Genomic DNA, 21693 nt, shown 5'->3' on the forward strand with positions numbered 1-21693 from the left:
ATTTAAAAGTAGAAACTTTTTTTTGCTTTTACTCAAGTGTGTTTTTAGCCAGATACTCTGACTTTTACTTGAGTACGATTTTGAGACGGTACTCATACTTTCACTTAAGTGTGATTTCTGGGTACCTTTTACACCCATTTGCATATAAAAAGCACAGGTAACCAACATCTTAAATATTTTTTTATTTTTTTAAAGGGTCAATTGTCTGCAATTTAAATGTAAGGATGTTTTTTTCCCTCTGAAATGTAATTGAGTAAAAGTACAAGTAAACAAACCTAATAATACTTGAGTAAAGTATCCCAAATCCCCCAAAAGAGTACTTAAGTATTGTAACAAAGTACAATTACTCAAGTACTTTACACACCTGAAGGTAAGTATGCTGTTTGGAGAGCATATTGGACAACTTTCAGGAGTGTTACCCCAGGGTCAATGGTTGTATTCCACAGAATCGAATCACCTGCATTTGATCACATGAATTTGAGCAAACCGTCTGTAGTGTGGTAGTGAAAGGGTTAACTTTCTGTAGTGTGGTAGTGAAAGGGCTAACCCTTTGTCGTGTGGCAGTGAAAGGGTTAACGTGTGTGTGTGTGTGTGTGTGTGAGTGAGTGAAAGAGAGAGAGAGAGAAAGAGAGAGAGAGAGAGAGAGAGAGAGAGAGAGAGAGAGAGAGAGAGAGAGAGAGAGAGAGAGAGAGAGAGAAAGAAAGAGTGGAGATGCGATTACTTTCTGCATGTAATAGCAGTGAAATCAAATCATTCTCATAAGGAAGAACACAAGTTGCATCATTAGCATATTAGCGTGACTATTTCTGAATAATTATCTTACATTTCTTAATCGGGAACTTGGTGCAACCTTATTTATGTGAGCAACTGTCAAAACCCAGCTTCCCCGGACGGCCTAGATGAATTCCCCTTCTGTCCCACTACACCAAGAAGCCACGGGAAGATGTCCTGATCCTTTAATTAATGCTGCCATTTATGGATAGAATGGCACGGCTACTCATCAGCTGCTAGTTAACAAGCACAGAATCGTACTACAGACCCCCGTGGCGCTACCTGTGTCTGACAGAACGCCCTGCTAGACCATCCGTGAGTGAGTGAGTGAGTGAGTGAGTGAGTGAGTGAGTGAGTGAGTGAGTGAGTGAGTGAGTGAGTGAGTGAGTGAGTGAGTGAGTGAGTGACCACAATTCATCCATGATTGAGTGAGTGAGTGAGTGAGTGAGTGAGTGAGTGAGTGAGTGAGTGAGTGAGTGAGTGAGTGAGTGAGGTGAGTGAGCGAGCGAGCGAGTGAGCGAGTGAGTGAGTGAGTGAGTGAGTGAGTGAGTGAGTGAGTGAGTGAGTGAGTGACCACAATTCATCCATGACTGACTGAGTGAGTGAGGTGAGTGGGGTGAGTGAGTGAGTGAGTGAGTGAGTGAGTGAGTGAGTGAGTGAGTGAGTGAGTGAGTGAGTGAGTGAGTGAGTGAGTGAGTGAGGTGAGTGAGTGAGTGAGTGAGTGAGGTTTAGTTTAGTTTAGTTTAGTTTAGTTTATTCGGATCCCCATTAGCCATTGCCACAGGCATATGCTACTATTACTGGGGTCCACACAAATCAATACAATACAATAAAATCAATACAATACAATTAATACAATACAATAACAATACAATACACCTCAATAACACCTACAAATATTATATAATAAAATATCTAAGTTCACCAATCACACATACCCATCTACTCAATCATGTTTCAAGGCATATATGTTCACTTAAAGCACAACAATACATCTCAAAACAATATACAAATATATTAAAAATCTAAGTTCAACAATCACACATACCCATCTTCTCAATCACCCACTATGTTTACTGACAGTACCACTCTTTCTTATATGATTTTTAAGGTGTTTTTTAAATGTCTGTTTGTCTTCAACCCTAGTTAGTGCAGGTGAGTGAGGTAGTGAGGTGAGTGAGTGAGTGAGTGAGTGAGTGAGTGAGTGAGTGAGTGAGTGAGTGAGTGAGTGAGGTGAGTGAGTGACCACAATTCATCCATGAGTGAGTGAGTGAGTGAGTGAGTGAGTGAGTGAGTGAGTGAGTGAGTGAGTGAGTGAGTGAGTGAGTATTCCGCCCCGTGGGATAAAGGCAGTAAAATAAAGTTAGGTTTTCAACTAAAATAAAGAGGAGGGGGACAATGAACAACTTGAGCAGTAGTCTGAAAAAGACTGTAAGCCTATATACAATCAAACTGGGAATCAAGTGAGTGGTTGCCGTGGTAACTAAGGACCCTGTGGCAGAAACAATTGGATTGGCACATGCATAGAAGCTAGAAGAAAAACAATAATATCTATGACAAATCTCGAGATACAGATGCCTCCCCATTCAAAGAGATGTGACCATACTGCTACTAGTACATTCTGTTTGATAATAGGCTACAGCTGCTCTCTCTCTCTTGGGAACGTTCTTCCCCTCTTCATCTCAGTGTCCCTATTTATTCTCTCTCTCTCTCTCTCTCTCTCTCTCTCTCTCTCTCTCTCTCTCTCTCTCTCTCTCTCTCTCTTCTCTCTCTCTCTCTCTCTCTCTCTCTCTCTCTCTCTCTCTCTCTCTCTCTCTCTCTCTCTCTCTATCTCACTATCTAACCCTCCTGCCCACTCCTCCCTGGCCCTAGACTTGCCTCCCTCTCTTGTGTCACTGTCTCTAGATCATGTAGTTCTATGTTCCGCATGTTCCACTGTCTAGGTTTCATAGTTCTTTGTTCGTTTTCACCAGCTGCAGCTCGTTTGTAATCACCCAGGTGTTCTCAGTGTGTTGTTCTCTCCGTGTGTATTTATGTCCCCCCCCCCCCCCCTGTTCAGTTTGTCGGATCATTAGTCATTGTAGGTTTATACTCCTATGTGTATAATGGTCTTCTCTGCGTCTTCTATCTGCTGTGTCATGTTACCTGCCATGTTTTCTAGCCTTTGTTCCTGATATTAAATATGTTTTTTCAGTTTGTTATTTTAGGTTAGTCAGCTTGGCTGTCAGCCTGTTTACTGTTTTGGTTTTCCCTTTCCCTGTCGTCGACAATAAATGTGGGTTTGCGTTTTTGCATCGTCAACCTGATCCAGCCTGTTTGTCTGCATTTGGGTCCCCGACTACAAACTGTTACAGAATTAATCCAACCACAAAATGTCACCTGCAGACACCTGCATTCAGTGCCTTGTCGTGGGATATTTTAAATGAGCCAACAATTTCTCTGGTGTAGAATTTTAGACGAGTCAATTTGTATATAAAAATAGAACATAGTTTATTTTCTGTTTCTGTGGCCACAGAAAGAGTATGCTCAGTTTACAATTGGAGACATGTGTACACACAAACGTCTGACCAGAAAGTGAGACAGAGCTCTGGTCAGACTTACAATTAAGTACAAAGTTGACATGATGTCAAAAGATGACAAATGAATAACGGCTATGACAAGAAAGGTAAACAAAGATGAACAAATATGAGAACAATTAAACAAAAGATGGGTTTAGGGGTTTTGTCGTGTCTTCACACAAGACTGGAGACAAGGTCAAATGTCATATCTAAGGCCCCGTTTAGACGGAAACGCTAGCAGGTGAATCCGCAAAAATATTTTTTCGGATGTGTTTTTTGTTTATACGGAAACAGCGTTTTTACAGGGTGAAACCGTAAAAAAGTGAGACCACCTTCCAGGGTGGAATTCCTAGAAACGCTAAACCTTTGCGCTCTCATCTAAACTGTCAAACCGCATAAAACGATGACGAAAGGGTTGTCAAGGCTCTCGTTGCGTGTACTGCTTACATCACAGGCATGCGCCAGTAGCCTAGAAGCGTAAATAAAGCATGTCTGATTCTATCCATGGCGATCACCTGAAGGCTACATTGGCAGTACTTTTAAATACACAAGAATCTGTCCCGCGGCGTGACTGGACCCACTGTCTGTGAGTGACTCTGCTTTGGTCCAATCACATTCCCCACCCACAGTCTGCGAATCAGAGGCAGAGTAGGGCGGGTCTTCACAGCACGTCATGTGACATATGCGCCAATCGTATGACAGCGGGGCTCCGTTGTCTCGAGTTGTTACAGCCTCGTCTGCACGGAGAATTCCATCCCAAAACGCTCGTCTAAACGCAAAATTAAAAGTGAAACCGTAAGACGACTTTTGCGGTTTCTGTTCAGACTCTCTCCGTCTAAACGTAGCCTAAGTCAAGCTGTCCTGGGCCTTGGACGTTGTTTTAAGAACATACGCCAGACTAGCCTAGTTACTTGACTAGTTAAACTAGCTTTGTACAGAGAAACATGTATTTATAACAGAGCTATGAAACATGTCCAATAAGCTGTACAGAGAATATCTATTTAAACAGAGCTATGGACATGATAATATATTTTCCAAGACAGCCTCATTAAATACTGCAGCAACACCTTCAGTATATAGAGCTCAAGGGAGCAGCTCTGAAAATAGCACTTGGGGTGATTTCTTCTAGACCTGGTCTAGCAGCAGTACCAGTCAGAACTGCAAAGAACTTTAGCCTCCTTCTGCCTGCTTGCAGTGTGTTAACCTCCAGCATGATAGCTTTCAGGCCGCCTGTCCTGAGCTGGCTATAGGCCATCTCCCAGCGCCACTACTGTGGTCTGTCCCTGTTCCCAAGCTGTCGGAGGCACCTGCCAGCCAGCCTCCAGCCTCCTCCTCATCGTCTTCCACGGTGGTCCAGACTTCATCAGTCACCATCTTCCAGGGGTGGTCCAGCCTTTGTCGTTGGGCCCCAGGTCATCCCCCAGAGTGGCCCAAACTTTATCGCTGGTGCCAGTTAATAATAATAATAATAATAATAATATCTTAAATGTATATAGCGCCTTTCAGGAGACCCAAGGCGCTTAACAGGAGGGGCAGCTAAGGGAGGGGAACAGGGAACAACGTAACAACAAAATAATAATCAAAAGGAAAGAAAGAAAGAAAGAAAGAAAGAAAGAAAGAAAGAAAGAAAGAAAGAAAGAAAGAAAGAAAGAAAGAAAGAAAGAAAGAAAGAAAGAAAGAAAGAAAGAAAGAAAGAAAGAAAGAAAGAAAATGAAAAAAAAGGGGAAATCAGGCAGAGTCCTTTACAAATTTGGTGAAGAGGTGGGTTTTGAGTTGGGATTTGAGTGCAGGGATGTAGCACTACGGATGTTTGGAGGGAGTGAGTTCCAGAGCGTGGGTGCGGACACCGAGAAGGCTCTGGGACCAACAGTCCACATGTTGGTGGTGGGGATGGAGAGGAGACCGGAGTCAGAGGACCGCAGTTCATCCCCTTAGAGCGGCCCAAACTTTATCGCTGGGCCCCAGGTTAAACCCATCGGAGCGCCTCAAACTTTATCGCTGATGCCAGGTCATCCCCTTAGAGTGGCCCAAACTTTATCGCTGATGCCAGGTCATCCCCCAGAGTGGCCCAAACTTTATCGCTGGGTCCAGGTCATCCACCCAGTTTTGCATCGTCAGCTGATCCAGCCTGTCTGCATTTGGGTCCCCTACTACAAACTGTTACAGAATTAATGCAATAGGGCTGTACCGAATGTCATTATTTTTACATTCGAAGCTTCTATTGAAGTATTCGAATGTCTGTCGTCATATTTTATGACGAAATCACAAAGAAATTATTATATATATATTTTTTTTTGTATATCCTCAAACTCCTCAATATCCTCAATTTGAATAAAGTGATTAATCTGATTATTATTTTTTTTTTTTTAAATCAACTTTCTTTAATGAATATAACATACGGTTATCCTATAACCATAGTTATATGAGTATAGTGAGCGCTCTGCTCGTAGTGGAACTTATCCCTTTCAATCTAATTCTGAATAAAATGTCTCCACATGTACACATCCATCCGCCTGGCCACACCCACATCCGCTCCTCTACATAAGTGGGGACGTGGCCATACTAACAGCTCCTTCCCAAGTCTTTCACCACCGAAGGCGAAGACCACGGGGTCCTCAGTGAGTCCGAGCAGAGCGCTCGCTATACTCATATAACTATGGTTATAGGATAACGTATGTTATATTATCGTATAGCTTACGCTCTGCTCGTAGTGGAACACAGGAGCTGAGCAGAGCGGAAGCTTGACAAATGTACCCGCTGAGGCCCCCCACAACCATCAGAACCGGGGAGGACACGAGCCCCCGGACCTAGAGGGGACCTAGAGGGGGACGGGAGGGAATCGGATCAGACTGTGCGAAGAGGGTTTAGTAACTCAAACACACAGGGTGAGCAGATTGTGGGACTTACCTTCACACAGAAGAACCCGCGACTACATAGGCGCGCATCCCACATGCCACCAGGGAATGAACAGGAAGAAGAAAAAAAACTGTTACAATCCCTAACAACACGGGGTCAAGGTCAAGAACCCAACCCCGTGGCAAGGCCGTAGCAGCGAAGCGCGAAGGAGGAGCCAGCCCCAGGAACAGCCTGAGGGTCAGGACCCCCCGGAAAAAGGGGGCCTGGTGAGGCCAACGATGCCGCAGCATCGAGACCCCACCAGACGGTCACTAGTGACACCACCCCCCACATCGCCAGCGTATCGGACAGGGCCCATCCAAGAGCAGGCCCTTCCCCCCTACAGCACGCCGCCCTGAAGCACTCCAAAGAGGCTACACCCCCACAACAGAGTGGGACCAGGCAGCGCACCGGGGAGACAACCCCCAAAGAGGTTGATCCCTCAATCCAGGCAACAGGTCAAAAGCATAACTCGACCTGTGCCCGGAGCACTGCGGACTAGACAGGTGCCTAAGGGGTCTGCTGAGAACAGCACCCCGGCGGAAGGGGCGTTCGGTATGCTGTGCACCATGTTGCAGCCTCCACAAAAAAACCTGACCCCCTAGAGAGGCCGAGGCAGAGAAGGCTGACATGATTGGCAGACGTCATGAAAGGTGCGGGGGCACACTCGCAGGCAGACGGGGTCAAGCCCGGCCTAACCCGAGAGTCGACTCCGCTACCAACACACTGGGGAACCAACCACCTCCCTATGTTTAGTTTAACAGGAGGCGGTTGTTCCCATAACCCCCCCAAGAAAAAACTCAGAAACACAACTGCGGGTATACACCGGCTATATGTAACGGATATGTGCCGCGATAGTGTGACTACGGTACATGGAAGTAAAACTCACTCCCCAGAGGCATCCAAACTGAGCGCTTAGGAGGGAATTCCTTTCTTGGCGCAGCGGTTTGCGATGCTGGCCCCGGTGCGGGCGCCCGGGGTTCGACTCCCACTCAAGGCATGGTCGAAGTAGTGGCAGGTTCAGTGTTGAACCGGCTACAGTGGTGCCGTAGACCCGGATGCCTTGGGTGGTGTGAGTTTAGGGGGGGTGAATGTAACGGATATGTGCCGCGATAGTGTGACTACGGTACATGGAAGTAAAACTCACTCCCCAGAGGCATCCAAACTGAGCGCTTAGGAGGGAATTCCTTTCTTGGCGCAGCGGTTTGCGATGCTGGCCCCGGTGCGGGCGCCCGGGGTTCGACTCCCACTCAAGGCATGGTCGAAGTAGTGGCAGGTTCAGCGTTGAACCGGCTACATATACAGCAGTACAAGTGTTTCAGTTCTCAAGAAGGGGTTAACCCAGGCCAACAGGTCGACGAGAACGAGTCCGAACCTGGGCCCGGCGGACCGGGATGTACACAGGGATGCCAGAGGGGTACAAAAGAACCACCTCGACAGCCCCCTCCCAGCCCCGCCAAGCAGGGGAAGAGAGGGGCGAAAAAGAATGGAGAAGGACCAGGCTCCTTAGCACAGCGCAAGGTACAACACAATATGGACCAAGCAACAGTGAAGGATAACACGCAGTGACATAACCACGAACACCTCCATAACATCAAACCCTGTAACGCCCGGGCCAACCCGGCATTTTCCCCCCGAAAAAGCACAAGTCCTTCAGGGTACCAGAACAGCAGATCTGCGCCCCGGCGGACAACGGGTTAACTGATCTGGTCCGGCGCAACCAGAACCAGTCCCGTGTCCTAATCACACCACCATCCCCAGTCCTAAGAGGGGGGTAGGTACACGTGTCGATCTAAAACATCACAGAGGGCACCACCAAGACGGTCAGAACATGAATGCACCGCACCCGGCGGCCCACCCCAAGGGCGTGAGACCCCTCCGCCAATGCTTTGATCTATTCCGTCATCTCCCCCCAGAGATGAACGAGAATTCGTCGAGACTAACCTAGTACACTGGCGCTCGGAAGAGATAAAACTCCATCCTAGTTGCTCCATAAAAAACGCTGTTTCCATGATGAGCAACCAAGGCGCGCCAGCCCATGCGTGGTTCCACACAGAAGCACCCAGGGCCAGCACTATGTACACGTCGAGACTAGGGATGCACCGAATATTCGGCCACCGAAACTTTTTGGACGAAAATGGCAAAAAATGTCCTTTCGGCTTTTGGCCGAAAGAGTTTTTTCACCGAAAATATATTACCGAATGTCAAAGAACAGGAACAACCTGTAACCTAACGCGTGTTGTTGTGATGATGTCATCAAAACGCGGCTTCAGTCATTACATGCGCAACGTGAGCTCTTCAGTCCTGTGTTCTGCAGCCTGTGATAACTCCTCTTGGGACTCGGGAGTCGCGCTGTTTCTATGTAAACTCTGCGCGCAACGCGTCCAATAAATGCGTCTTTAACATGCTTTATATCCTCACCATTACTATATGCCCGTCGCGGTTAAAAACCTTTTTGATTAACGTTAGCGTTAAGCTAGCTAACAAGGCTTCCGGTCCTCTTTCACTCGTCTCTCTTAAAGCACGTCATCCCCCGCTAATAGTCACGGGAGATGTAGTAAATACAACAGTCCTTCCATGTAGGCTAGAACGCAGTGAATTGTGACAGTAGTTCAAGTTTCTTTATTAGTTGTCATACAAAAATACAGAGTACTTTTATATAAAATGCTTACTGTAGCCACTACAGTAACATCATTAAGTCTGCTATAAGCTATTCTCCCTCTCATGTGTGCAGATCTTTATGCAGTTTTAAAGCACATTGGCTTTGTTCTGAATGCACTTTGTTGTAGTTATCCGACAGAGAAAAGAAAATGCACTTGACTTGGAATTAATGTACTGTATGAATTCAGAAGTGCTGAATAAATGTTTTATGGGCCCATAATAGTGATTATTTATTATTTAAGTTAAGTTTGGCCATAATCATATATTTTTCCATAATCAGGTAGCTGAACAACATTGGTAAAAAAAATTATTCTATGAATCATTTTCGGCCTTTCGGCATTCGGTTTTCGGCCAACTGTTTCCTATTTTTGGTATTGGTTTCGGCCAAGAATTTCCCATTCGGTGCATCCCTAGTCGAGACCCAAAACACATCAATGGTAATTCTAACAAGAACCCAGACAACGTTCCCTCCAAGCCGCCTGGGAGAGCGGCAGGAAGCTGGCCAAGAGACACAGATATGGGTCCCATATGACGCGTCTGAGGGAAAACACCCCTGTTAAAAACCTGCTCTGTATAAAAGAGAGGAGACAGGGAACCCCCAGAGATACCTCCCACGTGAGTAATAATTGAAAAGATATATGTAACATTGCGCTACGTGACCAAAAGCTCAATACATATGCAACAGAGCGCAGAGCAGAAAACAAAGTTCTCACGCACCGCATAACCCAATCTTGACAATAACAGCGGTCCACAACATGGAGCCTGAAAAGAACTCACGGAAGTCTCACGACCAATGTGACTGGCACGTAGGCCAGGGTAAGGCCAGTGATGCGGGAGATTACCTGTCCCTGTTTCACGTAGGCCTCCATTGACGGGAAGAATGGGCAGACAACGCCCGTCTCTCTCACAGGACGACGTTGCCAGAGATGACCTATCATGTCATCAGGAACAGGTGCAGGTAGAGGCTGCAGCAACGCCACGCCATTAGCGGCTGCAGCGGCCGCCATGAGCTCGGGGAACAAGGCAAGCAACTCCCCATGCGTACCTCCCTCCACGTCACTCGCGTCCCTCAGGGAGGCTGCCATGTCGGGTGCCACCATCCGACGCGGCAGATAGCTGGGCATCTTGTCTCAGGGTCGGAGGTTCTAACCCAACACCAGAGAACAAGGGACCCCAAGGAGACGCAACACTCCCTGCCACACCCCGAGGGGGAGAATGATACGTCTCCACTAGGGCATCGAACAAGAGCGCTCTTGCCCCCTCCATGTGATCCTCAGTCTCCATCAGAAATGGAGACAAGGCAAGAGAACTCTCGTCCGGCTCCAGCACAACCTCAAAGCCAGGCCGTTCGCCCCTGCAGCTCGCCGCCCTACGACGGGAGCGAGCAGAGGCGAAGAGTCTGTGTCGCAAATCCCCAGCCACCAGAGGAGCTGTCGGCCTATCGGGCCATCTCACGGGAGACAGCGGCTCAACGGGCCCTCGGAGAGGCAGACTCACCACCGGGCGCCGCCCGGGCGTATCTGACTGCCACGACCGCGGAGTCAGAGCCGCCCCGCGACGCACGGTGGACGCGGCAATGGAAAAGCGCTGGTGAAGGGTGACGTTGTGAGCGCTCGAACCCTCCGAAGGTGCAGACATTATGTCTTAGCTTTTCTCGTAAATTGGCGAGAGAGAGAAAAATAAGATACAATGTCCACGTAGCTCCTTTCCAACAACTATTTCGGCACTAAACTCAAGTGGTGTATACAGATACTTGTCGGTGGTGAAAATAGGGAAGGAGCTGTTAGTATGGCCACGACCCCGCTTATGTAGAGGAGCGGATGTGGGTGTGGCCAGGCGGATGGGTGTGTACATGTGGAGAAATTTTATTCAGAATTAGATTGAAAGGGATAAGTTCCACTACGAGCAGAGCGTAAGCTATACGATAATATAACTTGTCAGTTTCGTCAACTAACTTCGTCAAATAATCCAATAAGGGCACGGTTGGTACGAAAGTGATGGTGACGTCTTGATGGAGCGCCGAGTGGATGCAGATAGGCTACATCATTTATGATAAATGTTTTATTAAAAATGTTATGATGAGTCATATACTATAATACTATAATATTAGTGTAGCCTAATCTTTATCTGCAACTGTGAGAAAAAAATACATTGGTAGAATGAATAGACACAATCAAAAATGTTTTGATTTAGAATTCGAATGTCAACGTTATGTGAGGATTGGTTCATTCCCCGCCACACGCTCCGCTCCTTTAAGGTACTGTGTTGATTGATGCATTCCCCGCCACACGCTCCGCTCCTTTAAGGTGTTGATTGGTGCATTCCCCGCCACACGCTTTTAGAGCAAGTATCAATTCCAGCGCGCACCTGTCATAGTTTTTGATTAGCGCCCCAGAGGCTTTTTATACTGGGACTTCCCTTCAATCGATGTCGGGTTGTTTTGAATACTTCTGTTTCTGCCTGTTGTTCCCCGTTGCTGTGCCTCGTCTACTCTCCCTCCAGGACATCTGTGGATTGCCGCTGGTGAAGACCTTGTCCCCCGTTTGGAGCTGCGCCTCGTTTACCCGCTTTACTCTTGCGCTTTGGTGAGTTTGAACCAAACCCTTTTTTGGACGATTCTGTTTTGTGTGTTTTGAAGAACACTGAAGAGTTCTATTTTTGCTTACACTTGACTCAGCTAAGTTGTGTGTTAAAGGAGACACTGAAGATTATCATTTGCTTGCACTGGACTCAGCTGGGGTGTGTGTTTAGAAGAGACACAGAAGTTTATCGTTTTTGTTTTGCACTGACCCTCAGCTAAATTGTGTGTTGTGGTGAACACTGAAGATATCGTTTTGTTTGTTCTGGACTCAGCAAGGGAGGAGGAGACCGCACTGCCTCTGTGTGATGTGGACTGTTATTTACCTCTCTCTCTCTCTCTCTCTTTTCCACCTCGAGTTGAAGCTGGGAGTATCTGCAGAGCCGCTTCAGCGTCAATACCGTTTCCCCACCTCGAACACCAAGAGGATCTGCAGAGCCGCAGATAACTCTGCTGAAGGCAGTCTCCCTTTGTTTCAAGATTGTTACTTGCTCCTTTTTTACTCTGAAAATAAATACGCCCTAGTATTTGGCTAACTCTGAACTACCTGTCTGTGCCGTGCGTTTGAGGTCGGTTTCAAACCCTAACACGTTATGAATGAACCTCCTTCAGTCTGCCATCCAGCCTGCTAGCCACCAGCGTTTGTCTTAAGCCTCCTTCAGTCTGCCACCCAGCCTGCTAGCCACCAGCATTTGTCTTTAGCCTCCTTCCGTCTGCTACCCAGCCTGCTAGCCACCAGCGTTTGTCTTTAGCCTCCTTCCGTCTGCTACCCAGCCTGCTAGCCACCAGCTTTTGTCTTTAGCCTCCTTCAGCTTGCCACCCAGCCTGCTAGCCACCAGCGTTTGTCTTTAGCCTCCTTCAGTCTGCCACCCAGCCTGCTAGCCACCAGCATTTGTCTTTAGCCTCCTTCCGTCTGCTACCCAGCCTGCTAGCCACCAGCGTTTGTCTTTAGCCTCCTTCCGTCTGCCACCCAGCCTGCTAGCCACAAGCGTTTGTCTTTAGCCTCCTTCAGTCTGCCACCCAGCCTGCTAGCCACCAGCGTTTGTCTTTAGCCTCCTTCCGTCTGCCACCCAGCCTGCTAGCCACAAGCGTTTGTCTTTAGCCTCCTTCAGTCTGCCACCCAGCCTGCTAGCCACCAGCGTTTGTCTTTAGCCTCCTTCAGTCTGCCACCCAGCCTGCTAGCCACCAGCGTTTGTCTTTAGCCTCCTTCAGTCTGCCACCCAGCCTGCTAGCCACCAGCGTTTGTCTTTAGCCTCCTTCAGTCTGCTACCCAGCCTGCTAGCCACCAACTTGTTCTTGTCAGAGACCAGCAGGGCTGAGTCGTCCGCGAACAGGAACAAGTTGCAGTCACAAGCTGATGACATGTAATTTGCATAAATTAGGAACAGTAGCGATCCTAGTATGCTTCCTTGTGGAACACCACAGCTCACTGGGAGATGTTATGTTCTGGCAACATATTTTGGCTAAATATGCCTCGTTTTATAAATGTGTATTGATAACATAGTGCTGTAATAAAATTTTCTAATAAATATACATGATCAAATTCAACAACATGACAACTTTTATTTTGATATTCCTTAATTCCACGTTGAAATTACGCGATACGTGTGGGGTCGCCAAAAACATTCCTAAATAAAATGGGGTCGTGGTATAAAAAAGTTTGAGAACCCCAGCTCTACTACAAACGTTACACTTTCTCTCTTGCGTTTGTGTTACATTCTGTGTGATGTATAATAGTATGAAACTTTACACTCCCTCTCCTCTTTTCTCTCTCCACTCTCCTCTCTCCTCTTTCCTCTCTCATCTCTCCTATCTCTGAGATTATAGCGTTGGGATTTTCTGATCTCTCACTGCGAGAGTATATCTCAATCAATCCTTAATCCTAATGGCTAGCATGCCATAATCTTGCCATCATCGCATACCGCAAAACGCACGCATACATACAGTATGCACGGATATACACATACATAAACAGACACACATACACACAAACTCCCGCACATAGTGCCCTCCTGGTTCACCGCAGGGACAGACCTAGTTCATATCTGTTAATAGGCTGGTTTAGAAGGATTAGTTGGTCGGATTAGAGTACACACACACACACACACACACACACACACACACACACACACACACACACACACACACACATACACACACACACACACACACACACACACACACACACACACACACACACACACACAATACAAAATACACAGCTTTTAATTTATGAACTAACACTGACATGCATGCATATTCACATAACAAGGTTGAAGGTGGGGGGGGTACAAATACACACACGCTCAAAACACGTGTTTACTGTGGAAGTTTCCTCTGAGGTCTCTGTTCACCCGCCCCCCCCCGTGTCCTCCCTTCCTTTCCCCCCTCCCCCCCTGTATCTTCCCTTCCTCCCCCCCATGTCCTCCTTTCCTCTCCCCTCCCCCCGTATCCTCCCTTCCTCTCCCCCCCGTGTCCTCCCTTCCTTTCCCCTCTCCCCTCCCCCCGTATCCTCCCTTCCTCTCCCCTCTCCCCCTGTATCCTCCCTTCCTCTCCCCTCTCCCCTCCCCCGTATCCTCCCTTCCTCTCCCCTCTCCCCCTGTATCCTCCCTTCCTCTCCCCTCTCCCCTCCCCCGTATCCTCCCTTCCTCTCCCCCCCGTGTCCTCCCTTCCTTTCCCCCCTCCCCCCCTGTATCTTCCCTTTCTCCCCCCCATGTCCTCCTTTCCTCTCCCCTCCCCCCGTATCCTCCCTTCCTCTCCCCCCGTGTCCTCCCTTCCTCTCCTCTCCCCCCATGTATCCTCCCTCCCCCCCCCTGTGTCCTCCCTTCCTCTCCCCTCCCCCCTGTATCCTCCCTTCCTCTCCCCTCCCCTCCCCTCCCCTCCCCCTGTATCCTCCCTTCCTCTCCCCTCACACCCTTCACCTGTCCGCCCCTCTCCACAACCCCACCCCCTTTTCCCAGAAAGCTTAAGAGGAAAGCTCACAGACTTTGGGGGGGGGGGTTTGGTTCTTCTCCTGGCCAGAGAAAGTCAAGACCTCTACTAGACTCCTGAACCTAAAAATGTGTATTTGATTAGCAATGCTTTAACAATAAATCAACTGTGGTAGTAACACCCCCCTTCCCCCATCCTAAACCCTAGTAACGGCTACCCTCCCCCTTCCTGTCTAAACCTAACACCGCCCCTCCCCCCTTCCTGTACCCCCCTTCCTGTACCCCCCTTCCTGTCTTCACCCTACCTGGTCATCTTTCCCCCGCCCCCTCCCTTTGTGTAACACCCCCCGTTCTGTAGTATCTCCTTCCTGTCTGCGTGTATCGCTTCCGCAACGGAATTCAGTTTCCGGGTTCCTCTGATTGGCCGCTACCCCCACGTGACCTGCCCCCCTATCCACCGCTCTGCCGCTGCCGCGGCAGCGCGATTGTTTACATCACGGTCCCCCATTTTCAATTCATATAGAACGACTACGCCGTAACAAATCATTAAAAAAATATACCGTTAACTGGAATATGTTGTGCCATTATGTTGGATTATGTAATTGGTTTGTCATGACAAACAAATAAAAAAATCGCGATTTACCAGCTGGCTACAACATGTGTGTTGATGTTGTAGCCACCTCCTCCGCGGCAATGAATGAATGAATGAAAACTTTATTTAACAGATTGCAGAATGGGTACAATACAGTACGGCTCAATACATACAATTGTTAAGGGGATGCAGACCTGAGAAAGACGTTTGTCTTGTTTCCATCAGGGTCCCCCATTTTCAATTCATATAGACATATATGACATACATGACATACAGATAGTCAGTACTGCTACATCTATACATTTATGACATACCAGATTTGCAAATACAGTACTGTTTGTGATACAGAAGGAGTCAAGAAAAGGGAGTATATACATTTGACGTAGAAACTGTACATTGGAGGAGGTTGGGTGGGGGGGGGTTGGGTACATTGGGATATTGACAACCATACTGGGTAATTTACATTGGAGGTGGTTGGGGGGGGGGGGGGGGCCGGGGGGCACACTGTATAAACAAGTAGCACTGTACATTGAGGGGGGGGGGGGAGGAGACACTGTACAAACAAACACAATTGTACATTGAACTATTGACAAAACCATACTAGGTAAATGACTGTACATTGGAGGGGGTTGGGTTAGGATATTTACAGGGGCCAGTGTTGAATTGCAGTCTCCCGTAGGTGTCCCTTGAGAGAGGTTTTGAAAGTGGGTAGTGATCCACATTCCTTTACAGCTTTGGGTAGGGCGTTCCACATTGATGTGGCATAATTGCGAAACGTGTTTAGTCCCTTATTTGAGCCGAATCTGGGTTTAACATGATTTGTGGAGCTCCCTCTGGTGTTGTGATCGTGGTATTCACTGACCTTTGGGAAGTATTTTGACATGTACATGGGTACCTTGGTCGTGTAGTGTATCTTGTAGACCAGGCCCATTGCAAGTTGTTGTACTCTGTCGTCTACTCTAAGCCATCCTAGGTTGTCAAAGTGGGCAGGGGTGAGGTGGGTTCTAGGAGTAAGGTCAAGCAGTAGTCTGACCAGTTTGTTTTGAGATGTTTGTAATTTTGTTTTTAGCGCCTTTGAGGTGCTTTGGTACCATGAGGTGCAAGCATAGTCGTAGTACCCCTGAATGAGTGCTCCTGCCAGAGTCTTCAGGGTGTTCTTGTTTACCAGAGAGGAGATCCGGTACAAGAATCGAGTTCGTTGGTTGACTTTTTTTATTACATTGGATGCCATTTTGTCACAGGAGAGATTAGCCTCTAGGATGGAACCCAGGTAGGTAATTTCATCTTTCCTTGTGACAATATTGTCACCCACTGTAACTGAGAAGCCGTCGGTCTTGCTGAGTTTGTTATTTGAACCGAAGAGAATGGACTCTGTTTTGCCCATGTGTAATGATAGTTTGTTATCAGCGAGCCATATGCAGATTCTGCCTAGTTCCGAGCTGAGGGTTTTTTCAACCTGTAACTTGTTCTTGTCAGAGACCAGCAGGGCTGAGTCGTCCGCAAACAGGAACAAGTTGCAGTCACAAGCTGACGACATGTCATTTGCATAAATTAGGAACAGTAGCGGTCCTAGTATGCTTCCTTGTGGAACACCACAGCTCACTGTGAGGGGGGGGGATAGGGTACCGTTTACCTCCACCATCTGTTCCCTCCCCTCAAGGTAGGATTGCATCCAGCTCACTGATAGACTATCAAAACCAATTGCTTTTAGCTTGTCAAGGAATGGAATACTAAGCTCCCCCTTAAGCTCCAGGAGAGAGGGGAGAGGCTGAAAACCCGCAGTTCTTGCCCGCCTGATGGGAGCCGAATCCCCGCATCCGATTTGTCTGATGAATACCCCCAAACATGGAGGTCCCGAATGCATGGAAGTATTGATTGCGCCGTAACAAATCATTAAAAAAAAGATACTGTTAACTGGAATATGTTGTGCCTTTACACATATGTTGGATTATGTAATTGGTTTGTCATGACAAACAAATAAAATATCGCATCCGCCGGCTGTCTCTGGCTTGCTCCAGCGGACACCAGAGCTCAGCCCGCGGCGAGAATGTGCTGCCACGAGCGGCATCGCTGAGCTCTGGCTCTGACTACATGCAGTCACTGAGTGTTGTGTTGCTGTAGCCAGCGGGTAAATCGCGATTTTTTTATTTGTTTGTCATGACAAACCAATTACATAATCCAACATATGTGTAAAGGCACAACATATTCCAGTTAACGGTATATTTTTTTAATGATTTGTTACGGCGTAGTCGTTCTATATGAATTGAAAATGGGGGACCCTGATGTAAACAAGACAAACGCCTTTCTCAGGTCTGCATCCCCTTAACAATTGTGTGTATTGAGCTGTACTCAAAACTAACTATCACTCAACTCACTATCACTCAACTCGCTACCGCCATGCATCACTAAAGTGGCTCGGGAGGTAGAGCAGTCGTCTGGCAATCCGGAGGTTCCCAGTTCGATTCCCACTCCTCCCGGGCAGCGTGTCGATGTGTCCTTGAGCAAGACACTTAACCCCTAATTGCTCCCGATGAGCAGGTTGGCACCTTGCATGGTTGCCTCCGCCGTCGGTGTGTGAATGTGTGAGTGAATGGGTCAAATGTGAGTAACAAATTGTAAAGCGCTTTGGATAAAACTAACTATCACTCAACTAACTATCGCCTAACTCGCTACCACCGAAGAGTCTCACAATATACTAACTCAATAGCTAAGGGGATGCAGACCAGAGAAAGACTTTTGTCTTGTTTACATCAGGGTCCCCCATTTTCAATTCATCATAACATATATGACACACACGACATACTGATAGACAGTACTGCTACAGAATTGAAAATGGGGGACCCTGATGTAAACAAGACGAAAGTCTTTCTCTGGTCTGCATCCCCTTAACAATTGTATGTATTGAGCCGTACTGTACTGTACCCATTCTGCAATCTGTTAATAAACTTTTCAATCAATCAATCAATCTATACATTTATGACATACCAGATTTGCAAATACAGTACTGTTTGTGATACAAAAAGTGTCCAGAAAAAGAGTGTATATACATTTGATGTAAAAACTGTACATTGGAGGAGGCTGGGTTGATGTGATGTCGATTGATATGAATAGCGCGTTACGTTAATAGAGAGATGAAAATAATACGTTATTTATATTGATGTGAGAGATGAAAACAATACGTTATTTATATTGATGTGATGTCGATTGATATGAATAGCGCGTTACGTTAATAGAGAGGCGAAAACAATACGACGTTAACTGAAAGCTGATGCACGGCGCTTGAGTGATAGTAGTATATTGAGCGAGTATTTAGGCGATAGTAGGGCTAACGCGATTGGGCGCTGAGAGGCCAATCAGGGCGCGCAAATCTCCTTCCTGTATGCCTGGTCATCCTTCCCCGCCCCCTCCCTTTGTGTAACACCCCCTCCCGCGTGAATTTTTTTCATAGCCTATGTTTGCGGAGACGCTCTCTGATTGGCCACTGACGTTTCTGGTCATGTGACATGTGCGCCAATCGTGTGACGCCTTTTTCTGCGACCGGTTAAGCTTAGGCACTCTTTCGAAGTTGGTTAAGGTTAGAGTTTGTCTTCGAGCAGGGCGATAGAACACCAGCCCTGATTTCAAATTCTCACCTTAACCAACTTCGAAAGAGTCGCCTAAGCTTAACCAGTGATAAACTAGGCGTTAGGTAGTTTGCAGGCCGTTAGAGCCGGAAATAGGCGCAGAAAAAGGCGTCACACGATTGGCGCACATGTCACATGACCAGAAACGCCAGTGGCCAATCAGAGAGCGTCTCCGCAAACATAGGCTACAAAAAAAAATCACGCCCCCCTCCCCCTTCCTGAACTATCTCCTTCCTGTCTACCTGCTCATCTTTCCCCCGCCCCCTCCCTTTGTGTATAAAGTTCTACTCACAGATGAATCGGGAGCTTGACTGGGTTCTCCTGGCCAGAGAAACGTTGAGTCCTCTACCAAACCCCTAAACTCATTTGTATTTCGATGTTTTAGCAAAATACATTTGTATCAACCTAATAATTATCGACTAAGATCATTCTTCCACACAAACACCAACATTTGGAACGAGATCCCATTCCACATCAATAACCTCCATATCACATTTCAAACAGGCCTACAAACAACATCTGATGCTAGAACACATCTGCAATCATTGATCCGACTCTTTCCTAGGTCTTAATCTTGTTGATACCGTCGATTTGTATTGACTGCTATGACTGCATGTTTGTCCTTGCTGTCCACAATGACTATAATGCAATGTCTTTGTCAGGATTATATGATTGTATGTAGTGCAACTGCCTATTTGTTTTGTATTTAAATGATTGTTTCATGTGCTACAGAACAGGAACCTGCTAAAAAACAGTTTGTAACTGAGTCAGGACAGTTTAAATGTACATTGTGAATTTTTTTTTTTTTTACCCTTTCCTGTATAAATAAAGTATAAATGAAATGGAAATGAAAAACCTAGATGATTTGACCGAGCGCATTCTCAACCTCTCCGTGGTCTCCTTGCCACTGCCCCGCCCCCCCCCCCCCCCCCCCCGCAGCGGACATCCTGGTGTACATCGACGACGTGTGCGTGCTGGGCGTGACTCACCGGGAGGTGGTGGAGATGCTGAAGTCGGTGCCCGCGGGCCACGACGTGGAGGTGGAGGTCAGACGGGGGTACCCCATGCTCTACAACCCCGACGGTGGCCCCAAGCCGGCGGACAGCAGGGACCCCTTCCAGCCGACGCCGCCCCCGCCCCCCACCACCACCCAGCCTCGGCCTCGTCAGCCCACGCCCACGCTCCCCCGGAGCCAGCACCTCAACCTCAACGGGGGGGTCCACTACGACGGGAGCTACGGGGACCCAGGAGTGGTGCGTTGTGTTGAATATTTTAAATCGGCCATGACAGTGAACTGTTAGAAATTCAGATGAGTCAAATTGTATAAAAAAATATATAGAACATAGTTTATTATCTCTTTCTATGGCCATAGAAAGAGATTATGCTCAGTTTACAATCGGAGACAAATGTGTACACACAAAAGCGTCTGACCAGAAAGTGAGAAAGAGCTCTGGTCAGACTTACAATAAATACATAATTGACACACGGCGGCTGGGTGGCGCAGCGGACTAAGCGCTCGTCACCAACGCGAGAGACACTGGTATCGAATCCGGCTGTCAGCATTGCCTCCGGCTTGGCCGGCCGTCATACTGGCTCAATTGGCAGAGTCAGCGGGAGGGAAGGTCGGTCAGGGCGCCTGCACACTGCACAGCGAGGGAGGGAGATGGTGAGGGTAGTGGGACCTCCCACACGTTACACCTCACCAATGAGAGTCCGCGCTGGCAGGTGAAAAGATGCTGCTGGCTGTCTCCTATGTATCGGAGGAAGCATCTTATAGTGGCTATTTACAAACAATTTTGTCTTTCGTATTTGCCACTTCCACTCCGGGGATAGCTTTAGTCAACGCGCACATAATAAAGATTCTGATCCATCCGTTTGGCTGTCACAATGAATCAATCATTTATTTCTAATAAGCAAAACAAACAAAACTCGTATATCTAATACATGCGTGCGTTGCGTGCAGTGCGTCTGTGCGTGCGGTGCGTGCGTTCGTGCGGTACAAAAACTGTTTGCTTTCCCGGTCCACGTCTCCCACGCAAGCCCCCACCCCTTATCAAGGTAAACTACACAGGTGGATAGCTCAGGTAGGTCTCTTTAAAGGGAAAGTGCACATAGTTTCAAACCATAAGAATAGTTACAATAAGATAATCAGTGTAAATAATATCATGACTTGTCAATCAAATTATCAGTTTTCGTTTTCATATTTCGTAATCCATAAAGCATTTTCATAATTCAAATAATTGCATGATACAAACTCAAAGATTAAATAACTCAAGAATGGCTCCTACAAACCGGCCTCTAATTGTCCATTATCCTGAAAAGGGACAATTATTCTATGCAAATATGTTAATAGGAGCCTGAACATGTCTTTATATAGTTCATGTAGGAATCGAAATATTCCAAAAAGGGGGTATGTTCCACGAAAAAGCGTATAATCCACAAAAAAGGTATAATCCATAAAAAGGTGTAGTCCATCAGCGTAACAAAGGTTCGGGCATTGCCCTCGAAAAGGAAAAAACAAACAAGCGCGTGAAGAAGTCAGCAGGGGCTAGTCAATGTCAGTCAATCTGCTTCTTTCAGCAAGCATAATTTGCTGATGGGCCTTTCTGGGATATTGTACTTGGTCTTGACCTTTACCTTGCGTACATGCCCTCTGCTGTCAGGCATTGTCTCTTCCACCTTGCCCATGAGCCAGGAATTTCTTGGTGATGACTCATCCACAATGAGGACCACGTCCCCTGGGGCTAAGTTCTTCCTTACTTGGTTCCATTTCTGACGTTCTTGAAGCAGAGGGATGTACTCCTTTTCCCATCGCCTCCAGAAGAGGTCGGCCATGTACTGGACCTGCCGCCATCTCCTTCTGCAGTACGAGTCCTCCTTTGTAAACAAACCAGGTGGTAGAATGGGTTTTCCTTTCAACTGCAGTAGATGGTTCGGGGTCAGAGCCTCAAGATCGTTAGTCAGTATCCTCTTTCTTCAGCGCAGATATTTCATCCTGGAAATGCTGCTGCTGTACGTAGCATACAAGTGTCTCCTCAGCATGCGCAAGATCTTCAATTGAGAGACTCTGAGCTCCTAGCTGAGC

At 47.3% G+C, this 21693-nt stretch overlaps 1 protein-coding gene across 1 annotated transcript in view; it reads left to right on the forward strand.

Moving 5' to 3' along the window:
* Positions 1 to 19861, forward strand: part of LOC311247465 (membrane-associated guanylate kinase, WW and PDZ domain-containing protein 3-like) — a gene marked incomplete at both ends in the record, with an annotated part of 29862 nt that extends 10001 nt beyond the window's left edge. Inside the window, one exon of the mRNA XM_084338506.1 lies at positions 19548 to 19861. Coding sequence (XP_084194632.1) covers positions 19548 to 19861 — 314 coding nt within the window. The remainder of the gene's footprint in view (positions 1 to 19547) is intronic.
* Positions 19862 to 21693: the final 1832 nt, after the last annotated feature.

The sequence above is a fragment of the Notolepis coatsorum genome (assembly GCF_963971535.1).
Source record: "Notolepis coatsorum genome assembly, contig: SCAFFOLD_938, whole genome shotgun sequence".
NCBI lineage: Eukaryota > Metazoa > Chordata > Actinopteri > Aulopiformes > Paralepididae > Notolepis > Notolepis coatsorum.